This window comes from Coregonus clupeaformis, chromosome 28 (genome assembly GCF_020615455.1).
Source record: "Coregonus clupeaformis isolate EN_2021a chromosome 28, ASM2061545v1, whole genome shotgun sequence".
Taxonomy (NCBI): domain Eukaryota; kingdom Metazoa; phylum Chordata; class Actinopteri; order Salmoniformes; family Salmonidae; genus Coregonus; species Coregonus clupeaformis.
In genome coordinates this window covers 5,542,361-5,564,918 of record NC_059219.1, presented here as the reverse complement: position 1 = coordinate 5,564,918, position 22,558 = coordinate 5,542,361, and the positions used below count along the sequence as shown (strand labels likewise).

At 45.0% G+C, this 22,558-nt stretch overlaps 1 protein-coding gene across 4 annotated transcripts in view; it reads right to left on the bottom strand.

Annotated features, from left to right (window-relative positions):
* The window catches only part of LOC121542634 (serine/threonine-protein kinase ULK4), a 153,997-nt gene that overhangs the window by 85,843 nt on the left and 45,596 nt on the right, over nucleotides 1–22,558 (bottom strand). The window contains exons 25-31 of one of the 4 annotated variants that reach the window (XM_041852085.2): nucleotides 21,208–21,264; nucleotides 21,075–21,126; nucleotides 20,860–20,954; nucleotides 17,461–17,512; nucleotides 15,410–15,596; nucleotides 14,187–14,279; nucleotides 13,232–13,875 (exon numbers count right to left, since the gene is read on the bottom strand). In XM_041852085.2, coding sequence (XP_041708019.1) covers nucleotides 13,824–13,875; nucleotides 14,187–14,279; nucleotides 15,410–15,596; nucleotides 17,461–17,512; nucleotides 20,860–20,954; nucleotides 21,075–21,126; nucleotides 21,208–21,264 — 588 coding nt within the window. In that variant the 3' untranslated portion in view covers nucleotides 13,232–13,823. Of the gene's footprint in view, nucleotides 1–13,231; nucleotides 13,876–14,186; nucleotides 14,280–15,409; nucleotides 15,597–17,460; nucleotides 17,513–20,859; nucleotides 20,955–21,074; nucleotides 21,127–21,207; nucleotides 21,265–22,558 lie in introns of those variants that run through there. The other 3 variants (XM_041852086.2, XM_041852083.2, XM_041852084.2) reach the window with 3 other exon arrangements.

Genomic DNA, 22,558 nt, shown 5'->3' with positions numbered 1-22,558 from the left:
TGCATAGCTGGGAAACATTTATTTCCCAGTTTTTCATATATGTTGTCCTCAGTCCTCCAAAGACATCAAATGTTTCTAAAGTAGTATAGCTTTATGTGAGGCAGCTAGGCCATTGTGCAGAACACCAGATAAGAATAAATACCACTGCCGCTAGGACTACATCTCCCAATAAAGCGCAGAGGGACAACAAAAGCCTGTGATTAGCCAGAGAAGATGTGATTGAGGTTGAAAGTCACATAGAAGTCAGCAGGCAACCTGAACACACTGAAAAAGGAGAATACTGAAACATGACCGAAATCAGAAATACAGATGAAAACACAAAAAGTGACTAGGCCAATCTGCTTTCATACTAACTAACTAACCACATCAACTTTGTTGTAGGGGCCTACAGTAGTTTGCCTACAGATGTAGGATTCTAATTTGACCTAAATTGTCACAGCAAAATAATCTTGCAGCAACAGGATTTGAACGTTTAATCTATAATGTTGCTTTATCGGTGGTAAGGCTATTAGCTGGCCAAAAGTAGGCTACATAAAAAGTGCAATACTGTTAATATAACCGTGTGTTAGTGTGAGCTTTTGGTGAATTTATTTAAATCCCGAAGCTCATCTGCATTTCTAAGCAACAAAAGAGTGATCAAATTAAAATCCCACACCTGTATGTATGCAGTGAACTATATAGCAGTCAAACTGTATAAGAGATACAAACTGTCCCCCCATCCATATCTCCTCTTCTCTGCACCACCTTCCCTCTCTCCTCTCTCCCTCCACTCTTCTCTCCCTCTCCTCTCTCTCCATCCTTCCCTCTCTCCTCTCTCTCTCTCTCCTCTCTCCCTCCACTCTTCCCTCTCCTCTCTCCTTCCACTCTCTCCTCTCTCCCTCCACTCTCCTCTCTCCCTCCACTCTTCCCTCTCTCCTCTTCCCTCTCTCCCTCTCTCCCTCCATCCTTCCCTCTCTCCTCTCTCCCTCTCTCCTCTCTCCCTCCACTCTCCTCTCTCCCTCCACTCTCTCCTCTCTCCCTCCACTCTCTCCTCTCTCCCTCCACTCTCTCCTCTCTCCCTCCAGTCTCCTCTCTCCCTCCACTCTCCTCTCTCCCTCCACTCTCCTCTCTCCCTCCACTCTCTCCTCTCCCTCCACTCTCTCCTCTCCCTCCACTCTCTCCTCTCTCCCTCCCCTCTCTCCCTCCATCCTTCCCTCTCCCTCTCTCCCTCCCTCCATCCTTCCCTCTCCCTCTCTCCTCTCTACCGCCACACTCCTCTCTCTCCCTCTCCCCCTCTCCTCTCTCCTCTCTCCCTCTCCTCTTCCCTCTCTCCTTCCCTCTCCTCTCTCTCCCTCTCCTCTTCCCTATTCTCTCTCTCCCTCTCCTCTCTCCCTCCACTCTTCCCTCTCTCCCTCCACTCTTCCCTCTCTCCCTCCACTCTTCTCTCTCTCCCTCTCCTCTCTCCCTCCACTCTTCCCTCTCTCCCTCCACTCTTCCCTCTCTCCCTCTCCACTCTCCCTAAACTCTTCCCTCTCCTCTTCCCTCTCTCCCTCCACTCTTCTCTCTCTCCCTCTCCTCTTCCCTCTCTCCCTCCACTCTTCCCTGACCTCCCCCATTATTGTAGTTCAGAAACAACTCTCTCCCATCTATCTACGTGTGAACCTGAGTGATGACACGTCATTAACATTACATTGTGCTCATAAAACAAAACAGGAACGAATATGGAGAGTTAAAGGTGAGCAGAGGACCCAGGTCGTAATTACACTTTATCCCCAGAGAGTAGACTAGACAGTGGCGTAACCAGAGCTGATGAATGGCCAAGCTTTATCTCCCTGACAGGGTGACAGAGAAGTGCAAATAGCCAGGCCTCCTCGCCAAGCCTCACAGATTGCCGAGCCTGCAACCCAAATTGCACCCTATATAGCACTATATAGGGGATAGGGTGCCATTTGGGATGCATTCCACATTGAACTGAAGGCATCCTGTGTGCGAAGTGACATGAAATTATAGCCTAACTTAGGCTACATCGGTGCCGAGCCAACGAACAGCCTTCCACCGTGCCGTGATGACTCACATAGCTTTCAGCCATTAAATCCGAGAACTTTAGGGATATTTCTTGAGACAAATCAGGTCCATCTCTAGGGTGGTAGTGTCTCACCACTAGCCTGCCTGGTTACACATCATTCTAATCTATAGCACCCTGCATCAGTGTCATGTTAAGACAAACTAAGGTATCAAAATCAGTTCCCGTCAAGGCACCCAATAATAATAATAATAATAATAATGCATGTCTGTTGAAGACATATCATAGAGAAGGAAGAACTATCTGGGTCAAAGACACGACTCTCTAAACACTACCTCTAGCCTACAGAAGTTTTGGGCTCTTCCTTCATGGATATCACAGTATGCGTGTACAGTACATCTCAAGTTTAATACATACATCTCTGTGCCATACAGAATCTACAGACTGATCTTAAACAACGTTAGGGGATAAAAACTAACATTTTCATGCAGACGCAGATTGCGTGGATGAAGTGGCATTTGCCCAGCCAGGCTGGAGATGTTATAGGTCAAAAAATGATAAGATACACTCTGCCCACATTCTCCATGGCTGCAGACAACCTTCTGATCTTATTTACAATCTGATGAAGATGAGTGTGCCTGAGTACAGCTCTAATTCAACCTGCCACGCTTCCTTAATAATGGCACAATGTGTGGATGACATTTAACACAGTCTGTCTGCTATCACAGATCCTCCGGCAGCTGCCTGGCTGGGAGAGATTTGGATTAATATATTAAAAAGCACTTTTCTACTCTCTCTCTCAGCTCCACCACCAAACAGCCAATGGTGTCTTGTTTTGCCGCTACTGGTATACTGAGTATTTAAAGCCAAAATGAGTTAGTTAGTACATCCATTTTTGACTTATAAATTAATTATATGTACCCATTGATTCTTGAAGAAAATAACTCATAAATGCCTCATGAGCTTTAATTCAACTGTCGTACCCAATCAGAACCCAAAATAAGCTTAATTTACCCCAATGTTTGTAAAGAATTCAAATGTTAACAACGACTGTATAGACTCAAAACATGGTTAAAACTATCATTCTGATATCATGGATGGTCAGTCCTTGCATCCATAGCTCTGTCTATGAATTTGAGTGTGGTTACATTTCTCCAGGCCCATCCCTCAGCTTTTTCCCAAAACAGAGGCGGGTGGGCGCTTTGTTATTGTTTCAATTAAGGATTCAAGCTTTAAGATTAGGTACAGACAGTGCCTTCAGAAAGTATTCACACCCCTTGAATTTTCCCACATTTTGTTGTGTTACAGCCTGAATTCAAAATGGATTAAAGGGATAACCCACCCCAAATCACTAATTAATATGATTAACAGTGTTAAATAGTGTTAAATGACAGCAATATGTGAAAACAATCATTTTTGTGAACACATTTTTCATTTTGTCGTTATAACAAGGTTGTTAGAAACATGTGAAAATCGTTTTTGGAAATCTGTAGCAGCTCAAGTCTACTACAAAACCCACAATGCAATGCTCTCTCTCTGGGCTGGCTGGCTAGCTAGGTAGCTAGAAAACATAGCTACATACAATAATACGAAAGTCAATATCAGCATGTGAAGTTGCTAGCTAGCTGTAAAATCTGCACTATCAATTTAGGAGTCTATTTCACCGAGTTCAACTAGCCCAGATCGAGAGCAGAGTACATTTATTTCCCACGGAGATACTTTTGAGGAGATGGGAAACTCCATTTGAATCTTATTAACGCCTATTGTGTACGTTGCCCATGCGTCGTCAATGGGCTGTGCAGTACATTCTGGGCGATTCTAAGACAAGGAGAGCTCTCCTTCAAGGAGTGAATGTTAGTCAATTGGGCACTAGCTCAAAAACCGAACATTAGCATGAATTTCGCGAACAACAAGAAGTACAACATTGCAAATATTTTCCAAGATTTGAGATAATAAACTTGTTCTCTGTAATATTGTATAGCTTTGGAATTGTGACATTACGTACTTTCGAGGAAAATAGGCAGGTTTCTCCACTCATAGCCTGACTTTGAGAAGGGATTGTGTGACAATTAGCTTAGCAACCGCGTGAAGCAGCATGACAACGTGAATGTGATGTGTCGACAGTCAGTTGAGTGGGGCGTTTCTCCATTCATTGCTCAGTGGGATTCCCATCTCCTCCTTTCTGTAATATCTCTGTTTCCCACAGACACACAGTGCACATTGCGACATGGTACTTGAAGGAGAAATGGAGTTGAATAATTTGGTAAACTGTTTAGATTGAGTACATCTAAGCAAAATATATACTTTGTCATGATGATATAAATGGATGGATGTGTTCTAGACAAGTATGCCCATACCATCTATTGGCTGATTTGGCGATCTGGAGTGCAGGTAATTGTTTTAAAAGCGTTATGAAATGTGATAGTGGGTTATCCCCTATCTCCTGTGACAAGAATGATGTAGCTATGACGCATTCCTACACGATTTCCTGATTTTCAAAGACGGACCACTTAGAAGTTAAATCATGGGGACATTTTTATTTTACCCACTGATAGAACATGAATTTACACCAAAGTTTCATGATTTTTATTTATGGGGGTGGATTATCCCTTTAAATAGTATTTTTTCTCCCCTCACCCATCTACACACAATACCCCTTCGCTATGACACTCCAAATTGAGGTCAGGTGCATCCAATTTCCTTTGATCATCCTTGAGATGCCACTACAACTTGATTGTAGTCCACCTGTGGCCAATTAAATTATTTTGACATGATTTAGAAAGAAACACACCTGTCTATATAAGGTTCCACAGTTGACAGTGCAGAAACTATACCATGAAGTCCAAGGAACTGTCCGTAGATCTCCGAGATAGAATTGTGATGAGGCATATATCTGGGGAAGGGTATAAAACTATTTCTAGAGTGTTAAGTTTCCAAGAGCACAGTGGTCTCCATCATTGGGAAATGTAAAAGAAAGATGGAACTACCCAGACTACCAGACCACTCTGACAGAACTACAGAGTTCCTTGGCTGAGATGGGAGAACCTGCCAGAAGGACAACAGTCTCCAGAGAACTTCACCAATCTGGGCTTTATGGGAGAGTGGCCAGACGGAAGCCACTCCTACGAAAATGGGGATGGGGATGCTTTTCAGCGGCAGGGACTGAGAGACTGTTAAGGATAGAGGGAACAATGACTGGAGCCAAATACAGGCAAATCCTGGATGAGAACCCGCTTCAGAGTGCAAATGACCTTAGACTGGGTGCGAAGATTTACGTTCCAACAGGACAACGACCCCAAGCATACAGCCAAAAGCAACACTGGAATGGCTTCAGAACAATAATGTGAAAGTCCTTGAGTGGCCCAGCCAAAGCCCAGACTTGAATCCGGTTGAAAATCTGTGGAAAGACTTGAAGATTGCTGTTCACTGCCGCTCCGCATCTAACTGAACAGAGCTTGAGAAAATCTGCAAGGAAGAATGGGAGAAAATCCCCAAATCCAGATGTGCAATGCTGATACAGACCTACCCAAGATGACTCAAACTGTAATTGCCACCAAAGGTGCTTCTACAAAGTATTGACCCAGGAGTGGGAATACTTATGTAAATTAGATATGTATATATTTCATTTTAAATAAATTTGCTACAATTTCAAAAAACACGTTTTCACTTTGTCATTATGGGGTATTGTGTGTAGATGGGTGAGAGAAAAAATATATTTGATACATTTTGAATTCAGGCTGTAACACAACAAAATGTGGAATAAGTCAAGGGATATGAATACTTTCTGAAGGCACTGTATATAGTGATGTAATCAAGTCTGAAAGGTAGAGTGTACAGTAATAGTGTACATTAGTGCCAGTAAAACACTCTGGAAACATTGAGAGGCAGTCTCTATCCTTTACTGGGCACTGTTCCCATACACTTTGCTACACATGGCTCCCCCTGACTGTCAGAGGACACAGACAGTCCTGCAGGTCATCTCTGCTGCCTGTCAGAGGGAGAGGCTGAGGCTGAATGGACAGGGCTGCTGCCTGCCACTGAGCCATGTCAGACCGACCAGCACAGCCATGACAGACCAACACAGCTCAAGCCCAGTAAGCTCTTCAGACTGGCCAGTGACTCTGACAGTACGAGGTAGCACTCCCATCCTCCTTTACACACACCAGCTGTCAGAGCTGATTACACACACACGAACACACACACACACAAACTCAGTCATACACACAAACTCAGTCATTCGCACACACACACGCGCACACGCACAGTCAGGGCTCAGGTTTTGCTCTATTCCTCTGACAGCAATCCACTCTGCTGTCCACTCCAATCAGCAGGGAGGAGCAGAGGTCTCCATGCAGGCAGCACAGGTGGCAGACAGAGGAGAGGAGAGGAGGGAGGAGAGGAGAGGACACCTGGTGCTCCCGGGCTTCTAACACACCCTATTCCTTTTATAGTAAACTACTCTTGAACAGGGCCCCATAGGCCTCTGGCACAAAGTATTGCACAATAGGGTGCCTTTTGTGACACATTGAAAATAACACCCACGCCTGTTCATCCCACTCACCAATCACTCATTATGTCTGCAGACTACAAGGCAATCAAATCAAATCAAATCAAATCAAATCAAATTTTATTGGTCACATGCGCCGAATACAACAAGTGCAGACATTACAGTGAAATGCTTACTTACAGCCCTTAACCAACAGTGCGTTTATTTTAAACAAAAAAAGTAAGAATAAAACAACAACAAAAAAAAGTGTTGAGAAAAACAAAGAGCAGAAGTAAAATAAAGTGACAGTAGGGAGGCTATATATACAGGGGGGTAACGGTGCAGAGTCAATGTGCGGGGGGCACCGACTAGTTGAGGTAGTTGAGGTAATATGTACATGTGGGTAGAGTTAAAGTGACTATGCATAAATACTTAACAGAGTAGCAGCAGCGTAAAAAGGATGGGGTGGGGGGCAGTGCAAATAGTCCGGGTAGCCATGATTAGCTGTTCAGGAGTCTTATGGCTTGTGGGTAGAAGCTGTTGAGAAGTCTTTTGGACCTAGACTTGGCACTCCGGTACCGCTTGCCGTGCGGTAGCAGAGAGAACAGTCTATGACTAGGGTGGCTGGAGTCTTTGACAATTTTGAGGGCCTTCCTCTGACACCGCCTGGTATAGAGGTCTTGGATGGCAGGGAGCTTTGCCCCAGTGATGTACTGGGCCGTACGCACTACCCTCTGTAGTGCCTTGCGGTCAGAGGCCAAGCAGTTGCCATACCAGGCGGTGATGCAACCAGTCAGGATGCTCTCGATGGTGCAGCTGTAGAATTTTTTGAGGATCTGAGGACCCATGCCAAATCTTTTTAGTCTCCTGAGGGGGAATAGGCTTTGTCGTGCCCTCTTCACGACTGTCTTGGTGTGCTTGGACCATGATAGTTCGTTGGTGATGTGGACACCAAGGAACTTGAAGCTCTCAACCTGTTCCACTACAGCCCCGTCGATGAGAATGGGGGGCGTGCTCAGTCCTCTTTTTTTTCCTGTAGTCCACAATCATCTCCTTTGTCTTGGTCACGTTGAGGGAGAGGTTGTTGTCCTGGCACCACACGGCCAGATCTCTGACCTCCTCCCTATAGGCTGTCTCATCGTTGTCGGTGATCAGGCCTACCACTGTTGTGTCGTCGGCAAACTTAATGATGGTGTTGGAGTCGTGCCTGGCCATGCAGTCATGGGTGAACAGAGAGTACAGGAGGGGACTGAGCACGCACCCCTGAGGGGCCCCCGTGTTGAGGATCAGTGTGGCAGATGTGTTGTTACCTACCCTTACCACCTGGGGCGGCCCGTCAGGAAGTCCAGGATCCAGTTGCAGAGGGAGGTGTTTAGTCCCAGGATCCTTAGCTTAGTGATGAGCTTAGAGGGCACTATGGTGTTGAATGCTGAGCTGTAGTCAATGAATAGCATTCTCACGTAGGTGTTCCTCTTGTCCAGGTGGGAAAGGGCAGTGTGGAGTGCGATAGAGATTGCATCATCTGTGGATCTGTTGGGGCGGTATGCAAATTGGAGTGGGTCTAGGGTTTCTGGGATTATGCTGTTGATGTGAGCCATGACCAGTCTTTCAAAGCACTTCATGGCTACAGACGTCAGTGCCACGGGTCGGTAGTCATTTAGGCAGGTTATCTTAGAGTTCTTGGGCACGGGGACTATGGTGGTCTGCTTGAAACATGTTGGTATTACAGACTCGGTCAGGGACATGTTGAAAATGTCAGTGAAGACACTTGCCAGTTGGTCAGCACATGCTCGGAGTACACGCCCTGGTAATCCGTCTGGCCCAGCGGCCTTGTGAATGTTGACTTGCTTAAAAGTCTTACTCACATCGGCTACGGAGAGCGTGATCACATAGTCGTCCGGAACAGCTGGTGCTCTCATGCATGCTTCAGTGTTGCTTGCCTCGGCCGAGCATAGAAGTGGTTTAGCTCGTCTGGTAGGCTTGTGTCACTGGGCAGCTCGCGGCTGTGCTTCTCTTTGTAGTCTGTAATAGTTTTCAAGCCCTGCCACATCCGCGAGCGTCAGAGCCAGTGTAGTATGATTCAATCTTAGACCTGTATTGACTCTTTGCCTGTTTGATGGTTCGTCGGAGGTCATAGCGGGATTTCTTATAAGCTTCCGGGTTAGAGTCCCGTTCCTTGAAAGCGGCAGCTCTACCCTTTAGCTCAGTGCGGATGTTGCCTGTAATCCATGGCTTCTGGTTGGGGGTATGTACGTACGGTCACTGTGGGGACGACATCATCGATGCACTTATTGATGAAGCCAGTGACTGATGTGGTGTACTCCTCAATGCTGTCTGAAGAATCCCGGAACATGTTCCAGTCTGTGCTAGCAAAACAGTCCTGTAGCTTGGCATCTGCGTCATCTGACCACTTTTTATTAACCGAATCACTGGTGCTTCCTGCTTCAGTTTTTGCTTATAAGCAGGAATCAGGAGGATAGAGTTATGGTCAGATTTGCCAAATGGAGGGCGAGGGAGAGCTTTGTATGCGTCTCTGTGTGTGGAGTAAAGGTGGTCTAGAGTTTTTTTTCCCTCTGGTTGCACATTTGACATGCTGGTAGAAATTAGGTAGAACGGATTTAAGTTTCCCTGCATTAAAGTCCCCGGCCACTAGGAGCGCTGCATCTGGATGAGCGTTTTCCTGTTGATTAATGGCCTTGTACAACTCATTCAGTGCAATCTTAATGCCAGCATTGGTTTGTGGTGGTAAATAGACAGCTATGAAAAATATAGCTGAAAACTCTCTTGGTAAATAGTGTGGTCTACAGCTTATCATAAGATACTCTACCTCAGGCGAGCAAAACCTCGAGACTTCCTTAGTATTTGATTTTGTACACCAGCTGTTGTTTACAAATATACAGAGACCGCCACCCTTTGTCTTACCGGAGCCAGCCGTTCTGTCCTGCCGATGTAGCGTGTAGCCTGCTAGCTGAATGGTATCATTGTTGTCGTTCAGCCACGACTCCGTGAAACATAAGATATTACAGTTTTTAATGTCCCGTTGGTAGGATAACCGTAATCTTAAATCGTCAATTTTATTCTCAAAAGATTGAACGTTGGCTAATAGTATTGATGGGAGAGGCAGTTTACTCGCTCGCCGTCGGATCCTTACAAGGCACCCCGACCTACGTCCACGATATCTCCGTCTCTTCAATGGTACCGCGTTGACCAATAGCACGATATCAAACTCTAGTCAAATCAAATAAAAATAACAGGACAAGGGTTGCCTTGATCTAGTCAGTCTGTAACCTCCGTTAACCTGCTTATTAGAACATATCTTGTTTTTATTAGCGTTAGCATGCCGGTTTCCTGTAGCTGTAGCCGTGAGACTGGCTTCCGCTGGGATAAAAGCATTTTTCAAATTCCTGCTAATCAGGGTGTAAAAGCGTTCACGCAGATAGCACTGGTTTTGCTTTACTCGCTAAAGCGGGCACGGCTAGGCAGACTGACTGAGCCCACACAAAGGCAACAACGGCCAAAGGTTCAGATAATTGGAAAGTTTGAACTCTGTATCAAACCTGATAATGAGGGGGAAAAGACATACTTGTATGTAGCCCCGTTAATATCCCAATTTGCAATCTAATTTAGGCAAGAACCCATCAAGGAGAGAGCTCTGCACTTTTTTAGGACTTTATCAAGCAGTGGTAAATGCAATTTAATTTCTCATTGTAAATGTAATAGCTCGTCTCAGACAAGGGAAATACCACCAACAGGAGTGTGTAGCAGATTGCTGACATCAATTTGAATAGTTCAGTTCGCTCTCTCAGTGCCAGATAGATAGACGGAGGAGGTAGGTGTGGGGGTTGAGTTGTGTTCAGAGCCTTGAGAGAAATGGCAGTCAGTCTGGGACGTGTTGGAGATCAGAGATAAAACTATGTAAGCGCACCCAGCTGGTGTCCATCATCACCTTCTCAACGACCAGGCAGGCAGCACAGAAACACAGAGAAACAAGCTCTCAATTCATCATAGACAGTGCGTCCCAAATGGCCCTGGTCAAAAGTAGTGCACTATGTAGGGAACAGGGTGTATCCTACCAGTACCTGAGCAGTCTAAAATCTATTGCTGTTGAAGAATTTCAACATACTACATGGGTTTATTCATTGGTAAACCGGTATAAAGCAGTGGTGTATGGTATATGGTGCAGTGGTGTTCATGGTTCGTTTATTATGCAGCAGAGTGAAATCATATTCATCCTAACGACTTCTTCTGCATCTTTCAGTAACATAATGTTCCAACCTCTGCTAAGCAGCACAGTCCCTAACTTACGCTTAGTCTGACCTTCCCTAAGTAACGGATCAATATTCCTTACAAATCCCAACCACACAAAGGGCCTGTCTGCTGCATTTCATTACGTTAGAGGACAGTGTGGGTCTCTGATGAACACTGGAACATCTATGGTAAACAGTAAACACTATGCAGGAAAGTCATACAACTGCAGCAGCTAGCTAGCTATAGCAACCTACAACATAGGGTGCATCCCAAATGGCACCCTATTCCCTACATATCGCACTACTTTTGACCAGAGCCCTATGGGCCCTGTTCTAAAGTAGTGCCCTATATAAGGAATAGAGTTCCATTTGAGAAGCAGACAAAGTCTTCTAAGAAGGTGTGAGTGGGTGGGTTGTTTAAGAACAGTGCATTCTCAGATTTCCCTTTGAGAAGTGACATTACGTCTTCCTCTTGGTGCTTCAGGTTCAGTGTGATCTGAAAGCCATTGAGCAGGATGACAGACTGACTGCGGAGGTGTGTGTTGCCATCAGCTGGTGAAAGACTCCTTTAAACTCCCCAGGGAGCTGTTAACCCCCTGTTCTGTTCTCCTGGTCTCTCTCTATCAGCTCCACTGTTCTCCCCTGAACAGCAGCAACATGGCGGTGACATCACACCTCTCTTGTAGGCTGGTCCTAGTTGGACACACCCAATCATCAATCAATCAATGGCTTTCCTTTCCCAGGGAACGGTTTCCCCCTCCTTCAGCCCAGTGTGTGTGTGTGTGCGCATGCGTGTGACCTTGCGTGCGTCCGTGTTTGCGTGTCTGAGTGTGTTACTGCTGCAGCATATCAGGGGAGTCCTACCTATGAGAATCTCTTTAACATAAAATTACCAGTGTAGCTTTCTTTCAATAAGGACAAGACAATGCCTCTTTTTTGCTTAAGCATCAGCTACTGCAATTAAATAATGTCTCTATTTGAGTATTTCTCTAAAATGAGTTTAAGTTTACACTTATTTCTGCTCACCATCTACTTTCCCCACTGATTCAGATGACTGAACGGAGGAGGGGGGAAACGGCCCTGGCAAGCCAAGGAAACGTGGTGTGAGCTGAATTCTAAATGAGCCATGCACTGTGAGTTGGTGCCCCGCAGGCAGGCAGCTACAGAGGGAGGACGGGGATCTACAGTGTGTTATTAAGTAAACAGTGCACAGTGTCGGGCCTGAGCTCCACGCTGCCCCCTACATGAGGCCAGAACTCTGGAACACCCCTCAACATGCTGATGCTGCAGAGAAGTCCTCTGTAGCTCAGCTGGTAGAGCACGGCGCTTGTAACGCCAAGGTAGTGGGTTCAATCCCCGGGACCACCCATACACAAAAATGTATGCACGCATGACTGTAAGTCGCTTTGGATAAAAGCGTCTGCTAAATGGCATATTTATTTATTTTAATAAGTCAGACATATGAAACTATGTATTAGGCTACTAATAAATAATACAATTATTCACTTTTTGATTTAGTTTTGTCTGTAGTAATAACATCAATTCAAATCTAAATCAAATTGTATTTGTCACATGCGCCGAATACAACAGGTGTAGGCCTTACCGTGAAATGCTTACTTACAAGCCCTTAAACAACAATGCAGTTCAAGAAATAGAGTTAAGAAAATATTAAATAAATAAAATAACAAATAAAATAAATAGTAACACAATAAATGAATGATCTTATGTGTCTAAAGACAGCTTATGGTTTACAGCTACAAGGGAGAGAGGGAGAGAGGGAGGAAGAGAGAGAGAGAGAGAGCGAAAGAAACAGAGAGAGAGAGATGTTTACTGTTAATATTTATTGTTTATTTCACTTTTGTTTACTATCTACTTCACTTGCTTTGGCAATGTTAACATACGTTTCCCATGCCAATAAAGCCCTTAAATTGAAATTGAATTGAGAGCGAGGGAGAGAGAGAGAGAGAGATAATTCGAAAACAAAGCCAATTTTGATAAACTCCCTTATCTACTGGGTGAAATACCACAGTGCGCCATCACTGCAGCAAGAGTTGTGACCTGTTGCCACAAGAAAAGGGCAACCAGTGAAGAACAAACACCATTGTAAATACAACCCATATTTATGTTTATTTATTTTCCCATTTGTACTTTAACTATTTGCACATTGTTACAACACTGTATATATACATAATATGACATTTTAAATGTCTTTATTCTTTTGGAACTTCTGAGTGTAATGTTTACTGTTAATATTTATTGTTTATTTCACTTTTGTTTACTATCTACTTCACTTGCTTTGGCAATGTTAACATACGTTTCCCATGCCAATAAAGCCCTTAAATTGAATTGAATTGAAGAGAGAGAGAGAGCGAGAGACAGACAGAAAAGAGAGAGAGTGAGAGAGAGACACAGAGAGAGATAAAGCCCTTAAATTGAATTGAATTGAAATTGAGAGAGAGGGGGGGAGAGAGAGAGGGGGGGAGAGAGAGGGGGAGAGAAAGAGAGTGAGCAATGGACTTTTTAATTTGATAATTTCTTAAACCCCAGAGAAATCCTCGCAATTAACAGAGCTTGTCACTAAGCTTGTAATTTAATATTCAACACCAGAAAAAAACTGCAGGTGTTAATCAATATGCTGTGTTGTCTCTTCAGGTTGTGTTGTATACAACAGATGCCACTGAGACACCCATAGCAACCCCATCGCAACTCACCTCCATAAACTTTGGGTTGACAATAACAGATGTGGAACAAAGCAGCTTCTCAATCATTGAATCATTTTGACATTGTGTTGGTTAGTCTTTGTTTTTTATAATGATTACAATATGGTTAGAGTCTTTGGTTTTCATCAAGATTACATTGTGTTGGTTAGACTCTTCGGTTTTAATCAAGATGACATTGTGTTGGTTAGTCTTTGGTTTTCATCAAGATGACATTGTATTGGTTAGTCTTTGGTTTTCATCAAGATTACATTGTGTTGGTTAGAGTCTTTGGTTTTCATCAAGATGACATTGTGTTGGTTAGAGTCTTTGGTTTTCATCAAGATGACATTGTGTTGGTTAGAGTCTTAGTCTGTCTATCTGGAGATGGTTTATAACAGGGTTCCCCAACTGGCGGTGGTTTTATTTGGCACCTCAAATTTTCTGAGCACAAAAAATAAATAAAATAAATCCATGGTTGGACATAGAATACTGTAAAAACACCAGGAAATCAGATCCGAGTTGTTCACAAGTATACCCACACATAATAGAGAGACACGTGATCGTATTCAAATGTAAGCAAGGTTTGAAATTATTATGTTTTAGTCAAATATTATATCTGTTTGGGCTTCTTAGGTCAATTTGCAGTCTACAAATTATTTGTAATTATGTTCCGGCCCCCCAACCATCCGCTGAAGAAAAAAAACGTCCCACGGCTGAATCTAGTTGATGATCCCTGGGCTAGAAGGCTTTACCTGTTGACGGGGGTGCTGTGTTCTGTGAGGGCCACCAGCAGCTTGAGAGCGTAGACTGGAATTGGGTCTGGCTCCAACAGGAGAGATTCATACCTGTACAACACAGGAGAGACATCAGTCACACTTTATATGGATAGCTATTTGGATAGTCCCCTATGGAGGTTTAGGGTATAGTTAGTTCAACAGCTTGTTGATAGTTAGTAGAACATCTTTACAGCCATCTAGAAATCCTCTGCAGAGAACTGGCCAACACATATGGGGGCTGGCTTAAATATTGAATTCAATAAATCTAAATTACTAATGAAAAAACGTTTCAATACATCTAAAACGTTTATTTCTCCACTAAGGAATTGGCCAAATAAAGTTGCCAAAACAAGAAGGTTCACTACTTTGACTGCAGTCAACACGCCCAGGCCCAGATTAACAGTGGAGCTGGGCTGGCTATCAGTTTCTGTTCATTAATGAATCCATGTCATCAGACCTTTTAAATGAGCTAAAGCTGAGAAGTCTGAATAAGCAATTGAAGACAGGGAGGCGCAGAGGGAGAGGGGAGAGAAGAGCAAAGAGAGAGAGAGAGAGGGTAAAGGAGAGCAGAGAGAGAGAGGGGAGAGAAGAGCAAAGAGAGAGAGAGAGAGGGTAAAGGAGAGCAGAGAGAGAGGGGAGAGAAGAGCAAAGAGAGAGAGAGAGAGGGTAAAGGAGAGCAGAGAGAGAGAGGAGAGAAGAGCAAAGAGAGAGAGAGAGAGGGTAAAGGAGAGCAGAGAGAGAGAGGGGAGAGAAGAGCAAAGAGAGAGAGAGAGAGGGTAAAGGAGAGCAGAGAGAGAGAGGGGAGAGAAGAGCAAAGAGAGAGAGAGAGAGGGTAAAGGAGAGCAGAGAGAGAGAGGGGAGAGAAGAGCAAAGAGAGAGAGAGAGAGGGTAAAGGAGAGCAGAGAGAGAGAGGGAGAGAAGAGCAAAGAGAGAGAGAGAGAGGGTAAAGGAGAGCAGAGAGAGAGAGGGGAGAGAAGAGCAAAGAGAGAGAGAGAGAGGGTAAAGGAGAGCAGAGAGAGAGAGGGGAGAGAAGAGCAAAGAGAGAGAGAGAGAGGGTAAAGGAGAGCAGAGAGAGAGAGAGCGGAGAGAGAGGGTAGGGGAGATAAGAGGGGGGAGGAGAGAGAGGGAAAATGTAGAGAAGAGCAGAGGGATAGAGAGAGGATAGAGAGAGAGAGAGATGCAGGAGAGAGCACACTCACTGTGGAAGAAGGGCTTCTGTAATGAGAGTCAGTAGTCTGCCAGTTGAAGAGTTGCACTCTCTCTCTCTCCTCCTCCCTCCCTCTCTCCTCTCCTCCTCCTTCCTCTCTCCCTCCTCCACGGCCTCTTGGCTCAGAAGCAGCAGTGTGATCTCTGACAGAACCCGCAAGCTGACGATACGCCACTCCACTACAACACAAAACAGAGCACAGAGATGAACATGTAACACACACACACACACAGCATTAGTGATCCATGGAGACCCTCTGCAGTGAGACAGCTGATAGTTGCCTTTTATACAAATCAAAACATTTGCTACAATACCAAGTACATCTAGTTGAGTTAAAGACATGGTTCCTTGTGTTAAACTTTAGACCAAGGGCCTCGCTGTGTGCCATGCTAGATATGGAACATTGCAGAATAGGCACATTGACAGAATGTCTATCTACAGTGCATTCGGAAAGTATTCAGACCCCTCCACATTTTGTTACGTTACAGCCTTATTCTAAAATGTATTTACAACAAAAATAATCTCATCAATCTACACATAATACCCCATAATGACAAAGTGAAAACAGGTTTTTAGAAATGTTTGATAATGTATAAAAAAATAAATAAAAAAAATACCTTATTTACATAAGTATTCAGACCCTTTGCTATGAGACTCAAAATTGAGCTCAGGTGCATCCTGTTTCCATTGATCATCCTTGAGATGTTTCTACAACTTGATTGGAGTCCACCTGTGGTAAATGAAATTGATTGGACATGATTTGGAAAGGCACACACCTGTCTATATAAGGTCTCACAGTTGACAGTGCATGTCAGAGCAAAAACCAAACCATGAGGTCAAAGGAATTGTCCGTATAGCTCCGAGACAGGATTGGGTCGAGGCATAGATCTGGGGAATGGTACCAAAAAATCTCTGCAGCATTGAAGGTCCCCAAGAACACAGCGGCCTCCATCATTCTTAAATGGAAGAAGTTTGGAACCACCAAGACTCTTCCTAGAGCTGGCCGCCCGGCCAAACTGAGCAATCGGGGGAGAAGGGCCTTGGTCAGGGAGGTGACCAAGAACCCAATAGTCACTCTGACAGAGCTCCAGAGTTCCTCTGTGGAGATGGGAGAACCTTCCAGAAGGACAACCATCTCTGCAGCACTCCACCAATCAGGCCAGACAGAAGCCACTCCTCAGTAAAAGGCACATGACAGCCCGCTTGGAGTTTGCCAAAAGGCACCTAAAGGACTCTCAGACCATGAGAAACAAGATTCTCTGGTCTGATGAAACCAAGATTGAACTCTTTGGCCTGAATGCCAAGCGTCACATCTGGAGGAAACCTGGCACCATCCCTACGGTGAAGCATGGTGGTGGCAGCATCATGCTGTGGGGATGTTTTTCAGCGGCAGGGACTGGGAGACTAGTCAGGATCGAGGGAAAGATGAACGGAGCAAAGTATAGAGCGTTCCTTGATGAAAACCTGCTCCAGAGCGCTCAGGACCTCAGACTGGGGCGAAGGTTCACCTTCCAACAGGACAACGACCCTAAGCACACATCCAAGACAACGCAGGAGAGGCTTCGGGACAAGTCTCTGAATGTCCTTGAGTGGCCCAGCCAGAGCCCGGACCTGAACCCGATCTAACAACTCTGGAGAGAAAATAGCTGTGCAGCGACGCTCCCCATCCAACCTGACAGAGCTTGAGAGGATCAGCAGAGAAGAATGGGAGAAACAGAAACTCCCCAAATACAAATGTGCCAAGCATACCAAAGAAGACTCAAGGCTGTAATCGCTGCCAAAGGTGCTTCAACAAAGTACTGAGTAAAGGGTTTGAATACTTATGTAAATGTGAAATTTCATTTATTTTATTTTAGGAAAAAAAGCCTGTTTTTGCTTTGTCATTATGGGTATTGTGTGTAGATTGATGAGAAAAAAACACAATTTAATTCATTTTAAATAAGGCTGTAACGTAACAAAATGTGGAAAAAGTCAAGGGGTCTGAATACTTTCTGAATGCACTGTATGTCCTATGGAGATCACATGACCCAGCCGTTTCCTTACCGTTTTTACTGAAGGCAAGAGAAGTCAGTGGAGGAAGAATGCAATCAACAACCTTGAAGAGATAAAAACAACAACACATAAACAACAAATAAACAATAAATAAACATAAACAACAAATAAACAACACATAAACAACAAATAAACATTAAATAATAAAAAATAAAAAAATAAACATTAAAAAATAAAAACATAAAATAAAAAAAAAAAACATTAAATAAACAACACATAAACATAAAATAAACAAACTAAACAACAAATAAACATTAAAAAAAAATACACAAAATAAACAAATAAACATAAAACAAGACACTATTTACATTTGACTCCTATTATTAAATTGCCTACAAGTCATTTATTCATCACATGCAAATGTATAATCATGTCTTTTCTTTACAACATGTCGTCTATAAAAGCTAGGAGCAATGAAATCAAGCACTTGTGTGAGCACTCCCAATTTCTATGTAAATATGATGTTGCCCCTGTCCTCTGATCATATACACCATTAGAAAATAACACCTGATGTGAGCGCTTTTTATAATAACAATTGGATCCATCCCTATTATGATGAGGACTATTTCCATAGAAACAACAGTAAACGCTCTGTTCTGTTCTGTTCTAGTCTCAACCAGGACGTCATCTAAACGGGAGACATCATTAGAATATGAAGCCTGAGGTGGGTACAAAGGATGTACTGTGTCTCGATGGATGCGTCCCAAATGGCACCCTATTCCCTATATAGTGCACTACCCTGGACCAGAGCCCTATGCGCCCTGGACAAAAGCAGTGCACTACTCTGTAAGGGGATTAGGGTGCCATTTGAGACGGATCCATTGAGCACCTTTGTTTTTTATTAGAATATATCCATCAAAAGAGACTGTTGTGCTTTGCGGAGCATTTTGTGTCGCTGTCGCCTATTTCCCATTATATTTAGTTGAGCACATATTCTCCCTCCATCATGCAAACTGCTTTTAATGTGTCTGTCTGACTCAGAAGAAGCATTTCTATAAAGCAACAGCCAGTCAAGAGTATAAATAGATAGAACTAAAAACAGATGACTAGATCTGATATTGCTGTGGTTCACCTCTGCAGAGAGCTTGTTCCAACAAAAGGAAACAATCAAACTGTGTGTGTGTGTGTGTGTGTGTGTGTGTGTGTGTGTGTTACTCATGCATGTGTTTGTGCTGCTCCCTTCTCAAAACTCCACCGCTGACAGACAACGCTCAGTGGTGTCTAATGACTAGTGTCAGACATGTAATTAAAGTGCCTTCTCATATTACTCAGTAGCTGTGCTTCTTCTTCTTCTCCTTCTTCTTCTTCTTCTTCTCAGAGGAGCTGTGCTTCTTCTTCTTCTTCTTCTTCTTCTTCTTCTTCTTCTTCTTCTTCTTCTTCTTCTTCTTCTTCTTCTTCTTCACAGGAACACAAGCCCCTTCAACTCATTACTTCCTGTGTGCGTCCCAAATGGCACCCTATTCCCTTTATAGTGTACTACTTTTGACCGTGGCCCATAGTATATAGATAATAGCGCTCCATTTAGGACTCAGCCCGTGCCTGGTCCAGCTCCTTCCTGTAGGTCAATATTCATTACACAGCCTCCTCAGACCAGATCAAGGCCCAGCTGAGGCAGCACAACTGATAGTCTGATGGTCTGATGGTCTCACTCCAACACCATACATTATTACTCCAAGTCAACCCCAAATGCCAGGGCCCTGTGTTGGGAAGGAAGTACTGGGCTGGTAGACAATCCCTAACCTCTAGTCCTTAGCCCCTCCGCACTTATGAGTGGACATCTGAGTGGACCAGTGCCTATGGGTTAGGGGTCAAGGGTTGTTTCTGGACGGGGCCAGTGTTGCTGCAGGCTCCTTGCAGACCACAGGGCCAGACTCACAGTACAGTGATGGGGCGTCAATAGAGCCTAGAGGCATAGGGGCTAAAAGGCTAGGGGCTAGGGGGTTAGGGGCTAAGAGGTTAGGGACTAGGGGGTTAGGGACTAGGGGCTAAAAGGCTAGGGGGTTAGGGGCTAAGAGGTTAGGGACTAGGGGGTTAGGGACTAGGGGGTTAGGGACTAGGGGCTAAAAGGCTAGGGGCTAAGAGGTTAGGGACTAGGGGGTTAGGGACTAGGGGCTAAAAGGCTAGGGGCTAGGGGGTTAGGGACTAGGGGCTAAAAGGCTAGGGGGTTAGGGACTAGGGGGTTAGGGACTAGGGGCTAAAAGGCTAGGGGCTAGGGGTTAGGGGCTAAGAGGTTAGGGACTAGGGGGTTAGGGACTAGGGGCTAAAAGGCTAGGGGCTAAGAGGTTAGGGACTAGGGGGTTAGGGACTAGGGGGTTAGGGACTAGGGGCTAAAAGGTTAGGGGCTAAGAGGTTAGGGACTAGGGGGTTAGGGACTAGGGGCTAAGAGGTTAGGGGCTAAGAGGTTAGGGACTAGGGGGTTAGGGACTAGGGGGTTAGGGACTAGGGGCTAAAAGGCTAGGGGGTTAGGGACTAGGGGGTTAGGGACTAGGGGCTAAAAGGCTAGGGGCTAGGGGGTTAGGGGCTAAGAGGTTAGGGACTAGGGGGTTAGGGACTAGGGGGTTAGGGACTAGGGGCTAAAAGGCTAGGGGCTAGGGGGTTAGGGACTAGGGGGTTAGGGACTAGGGGCTAAAAGGCTAGGGGCTAGGGGTTAGGGACTAGGGGCTAAAAGGCTAGGGGGTTAGGGACTAGGGGGTTAGGGACTAGGGGCTAAAAGGCTAAAGGCTAGGGGGTTAGGGGCTAAGAGGTTAGGGACTAGGGGGTTAGGGACTAGGGGCTAAAAGGCTAGGGGCTAAGAGGTTAGGGACTAGGGGGTTAGGGACTAGGGGCTAAAAGGCTAGGGGCTAAGAGGTTAGGGGCTAGGGGGTTAGGGGATAGGGGGTTAGGGGATAGGGGCTAAAAGGCTAGGGGCTAGGGGTTAGGGACTAGGGGTTAGGGACTAGGGGCTAAAAGGCTAGGGGCTAGGGGGTTAGGGGCTAAGAGGTTAGGGACTAGGGGGTTAGGGACTAGGGGCTAAAAGGCTAGGGGCTAAGAGGTTAGGGACTAGGGGGTTAGGGACTAGGGGCTAAAAGGCTAGGGGCTAGGGGGTTAGGGACTAGGGGGTTAGGGGATAGGGGCTAAAAGGCTAGGGGCTAGGGGGTTAGGGGCTAAGAGGTTAGGGACTAAGGGGATAGGGACTAGGGGCTAAGGGGTTAGGGTCTAAGGAGTTGGGGCTAAGGAGCTAAGGGGCTAGGGGGTTAGGGGATAGGGGCTAAAAGGCTAGGGGCTAGGGGGTTAGGGGCTAAGAGGTTAGGGACTAGGGGGTTAGGGACTAGGGGGTTAGGGGCTAAGAGGTTAGGGACTAGGGGGTTAGGGACTAGGGGCTAGAGGGTTAGGGGCTAGGACCCTACTCACAGTACAGTGATGGGGCGTCAGCAGGGCTGGGTGCTGGGAGATGGCCTCCACAGCTGACAGAGTGTTCCTGATCAGCTCCTCTGAACCTGCTTGTCCTGGGAATCAAACAGCACAAGGTTACACCTACAGTATGGACTCTATGGGCCAGTTGTTCAGATGCAGATGAAGCCTACAGTACTAAAAAACAGTGATAAAGCAAGCTGATATTCACTCACCTATTGCACTGCCCAAACTGGTCTCACTGGCATCAATAGATGTTATGTGATTCTGGAAGACACAACATCAGGAATGAGGGGTGCAGAAGGCCACGGGACTATACCACAATACACCACTGTCTCAATGACTTACCAGCAGTGCTCCAAATTTGAAGAGAAACTCCTCAGTCACTACCTGTGGCCTGAATATCTACAAAACAGAGCGAGAGAGCGAGAGAGAGAGAGAGAGAGAGATATTACACTCTGACCTTAGCCAACCTGTCCTCCTCTCTAACTCTTAATTCCTTGCCAACCTTCTCTGCTCCTGTAAGCAGAGGCTTCGTAAAGCCCCACTGAGATGTCAGCCCACAGTAGAGCATCGTTTTCCCTTTCTCACCAGGTCCAGCGGTGGAAACACACACACACGACACACACGACACACACGACACACAGGCAAGAGAGTCCATCCACTAAAACAACATGAATGTACTGTGCTCCATCAAGTCTATTCCCCACCTACCTACCCCCTCCCACCACACACGCATCTTGAAAGGACTGCTCCATTCACTGATTGATTAAGAGCTCCAGGGCAGACGTGGCCTGTAGTAAAGTGATAGACACATTGATGTAAACTAGAGCATCAGTCCAGGCTCACATCAGAGCCCCAGCTACAGTTAGCTTTAATATCATCATGTCATTACCCACGCATGGCAAGGACCACCGCTATTAGGGACAGCCATCTGTCACAACACAGCTAAATAACACAGTAATCCCATTTAACAGACTATTAAATGCGTTACCTTATAAAATGAGGTAATGGCAGTGGGGGATCTATCAGAGTGACAAGTTATTACTTTTTCAAATGAGATGGCTCAACCACTGTGGTGATGCTGTCTAGTCTCCATGAAGAATGGCAGGGGAAATGGAAGTGCTATATTTAATCAGTGCATGGTTTCATCGACCAGGCTGCTTGTTGACAAGCATCTCTCTCGCTAGGATTTAGTCATATTAATAATCTCTGCATAATTGAGACTGTCACCACAAAATCCAATTTCCCCACCATTTCTTTTGGCAACTGGCAATAATCTCACTGTGAGGCAGAGTGGGATGAAAATAACAACCTTTCATGCAATTTTCAAGACGTTTAATATGACAACTCTGGGTATATTATGTATTTGTAATTATGGTTTTGGAAAAGAGGATTCAAAGTTTAGCCTAAATGTAAACTTAAATAGTGCATCAGCTATGACTTTGATATCTAAATCTGTTTTGCCACAGTGACATAGCAAACACACTTTGACATCAGATATACAGTGGGGTGTGAATATTTCAACTTCTCCTTGTTAACCTGGTACTTTTATTTGACACCCTCTCAGTGTTGGCCAGTCTACAGTTATCCAAGTGAACCATAACCATATTGGGTAAACAACCACATTAGTTTTACCACTCCTAAGAGCTCAGATACTGTATGTCAGCATAAAACGAAGCAACCTCAATTACGTATC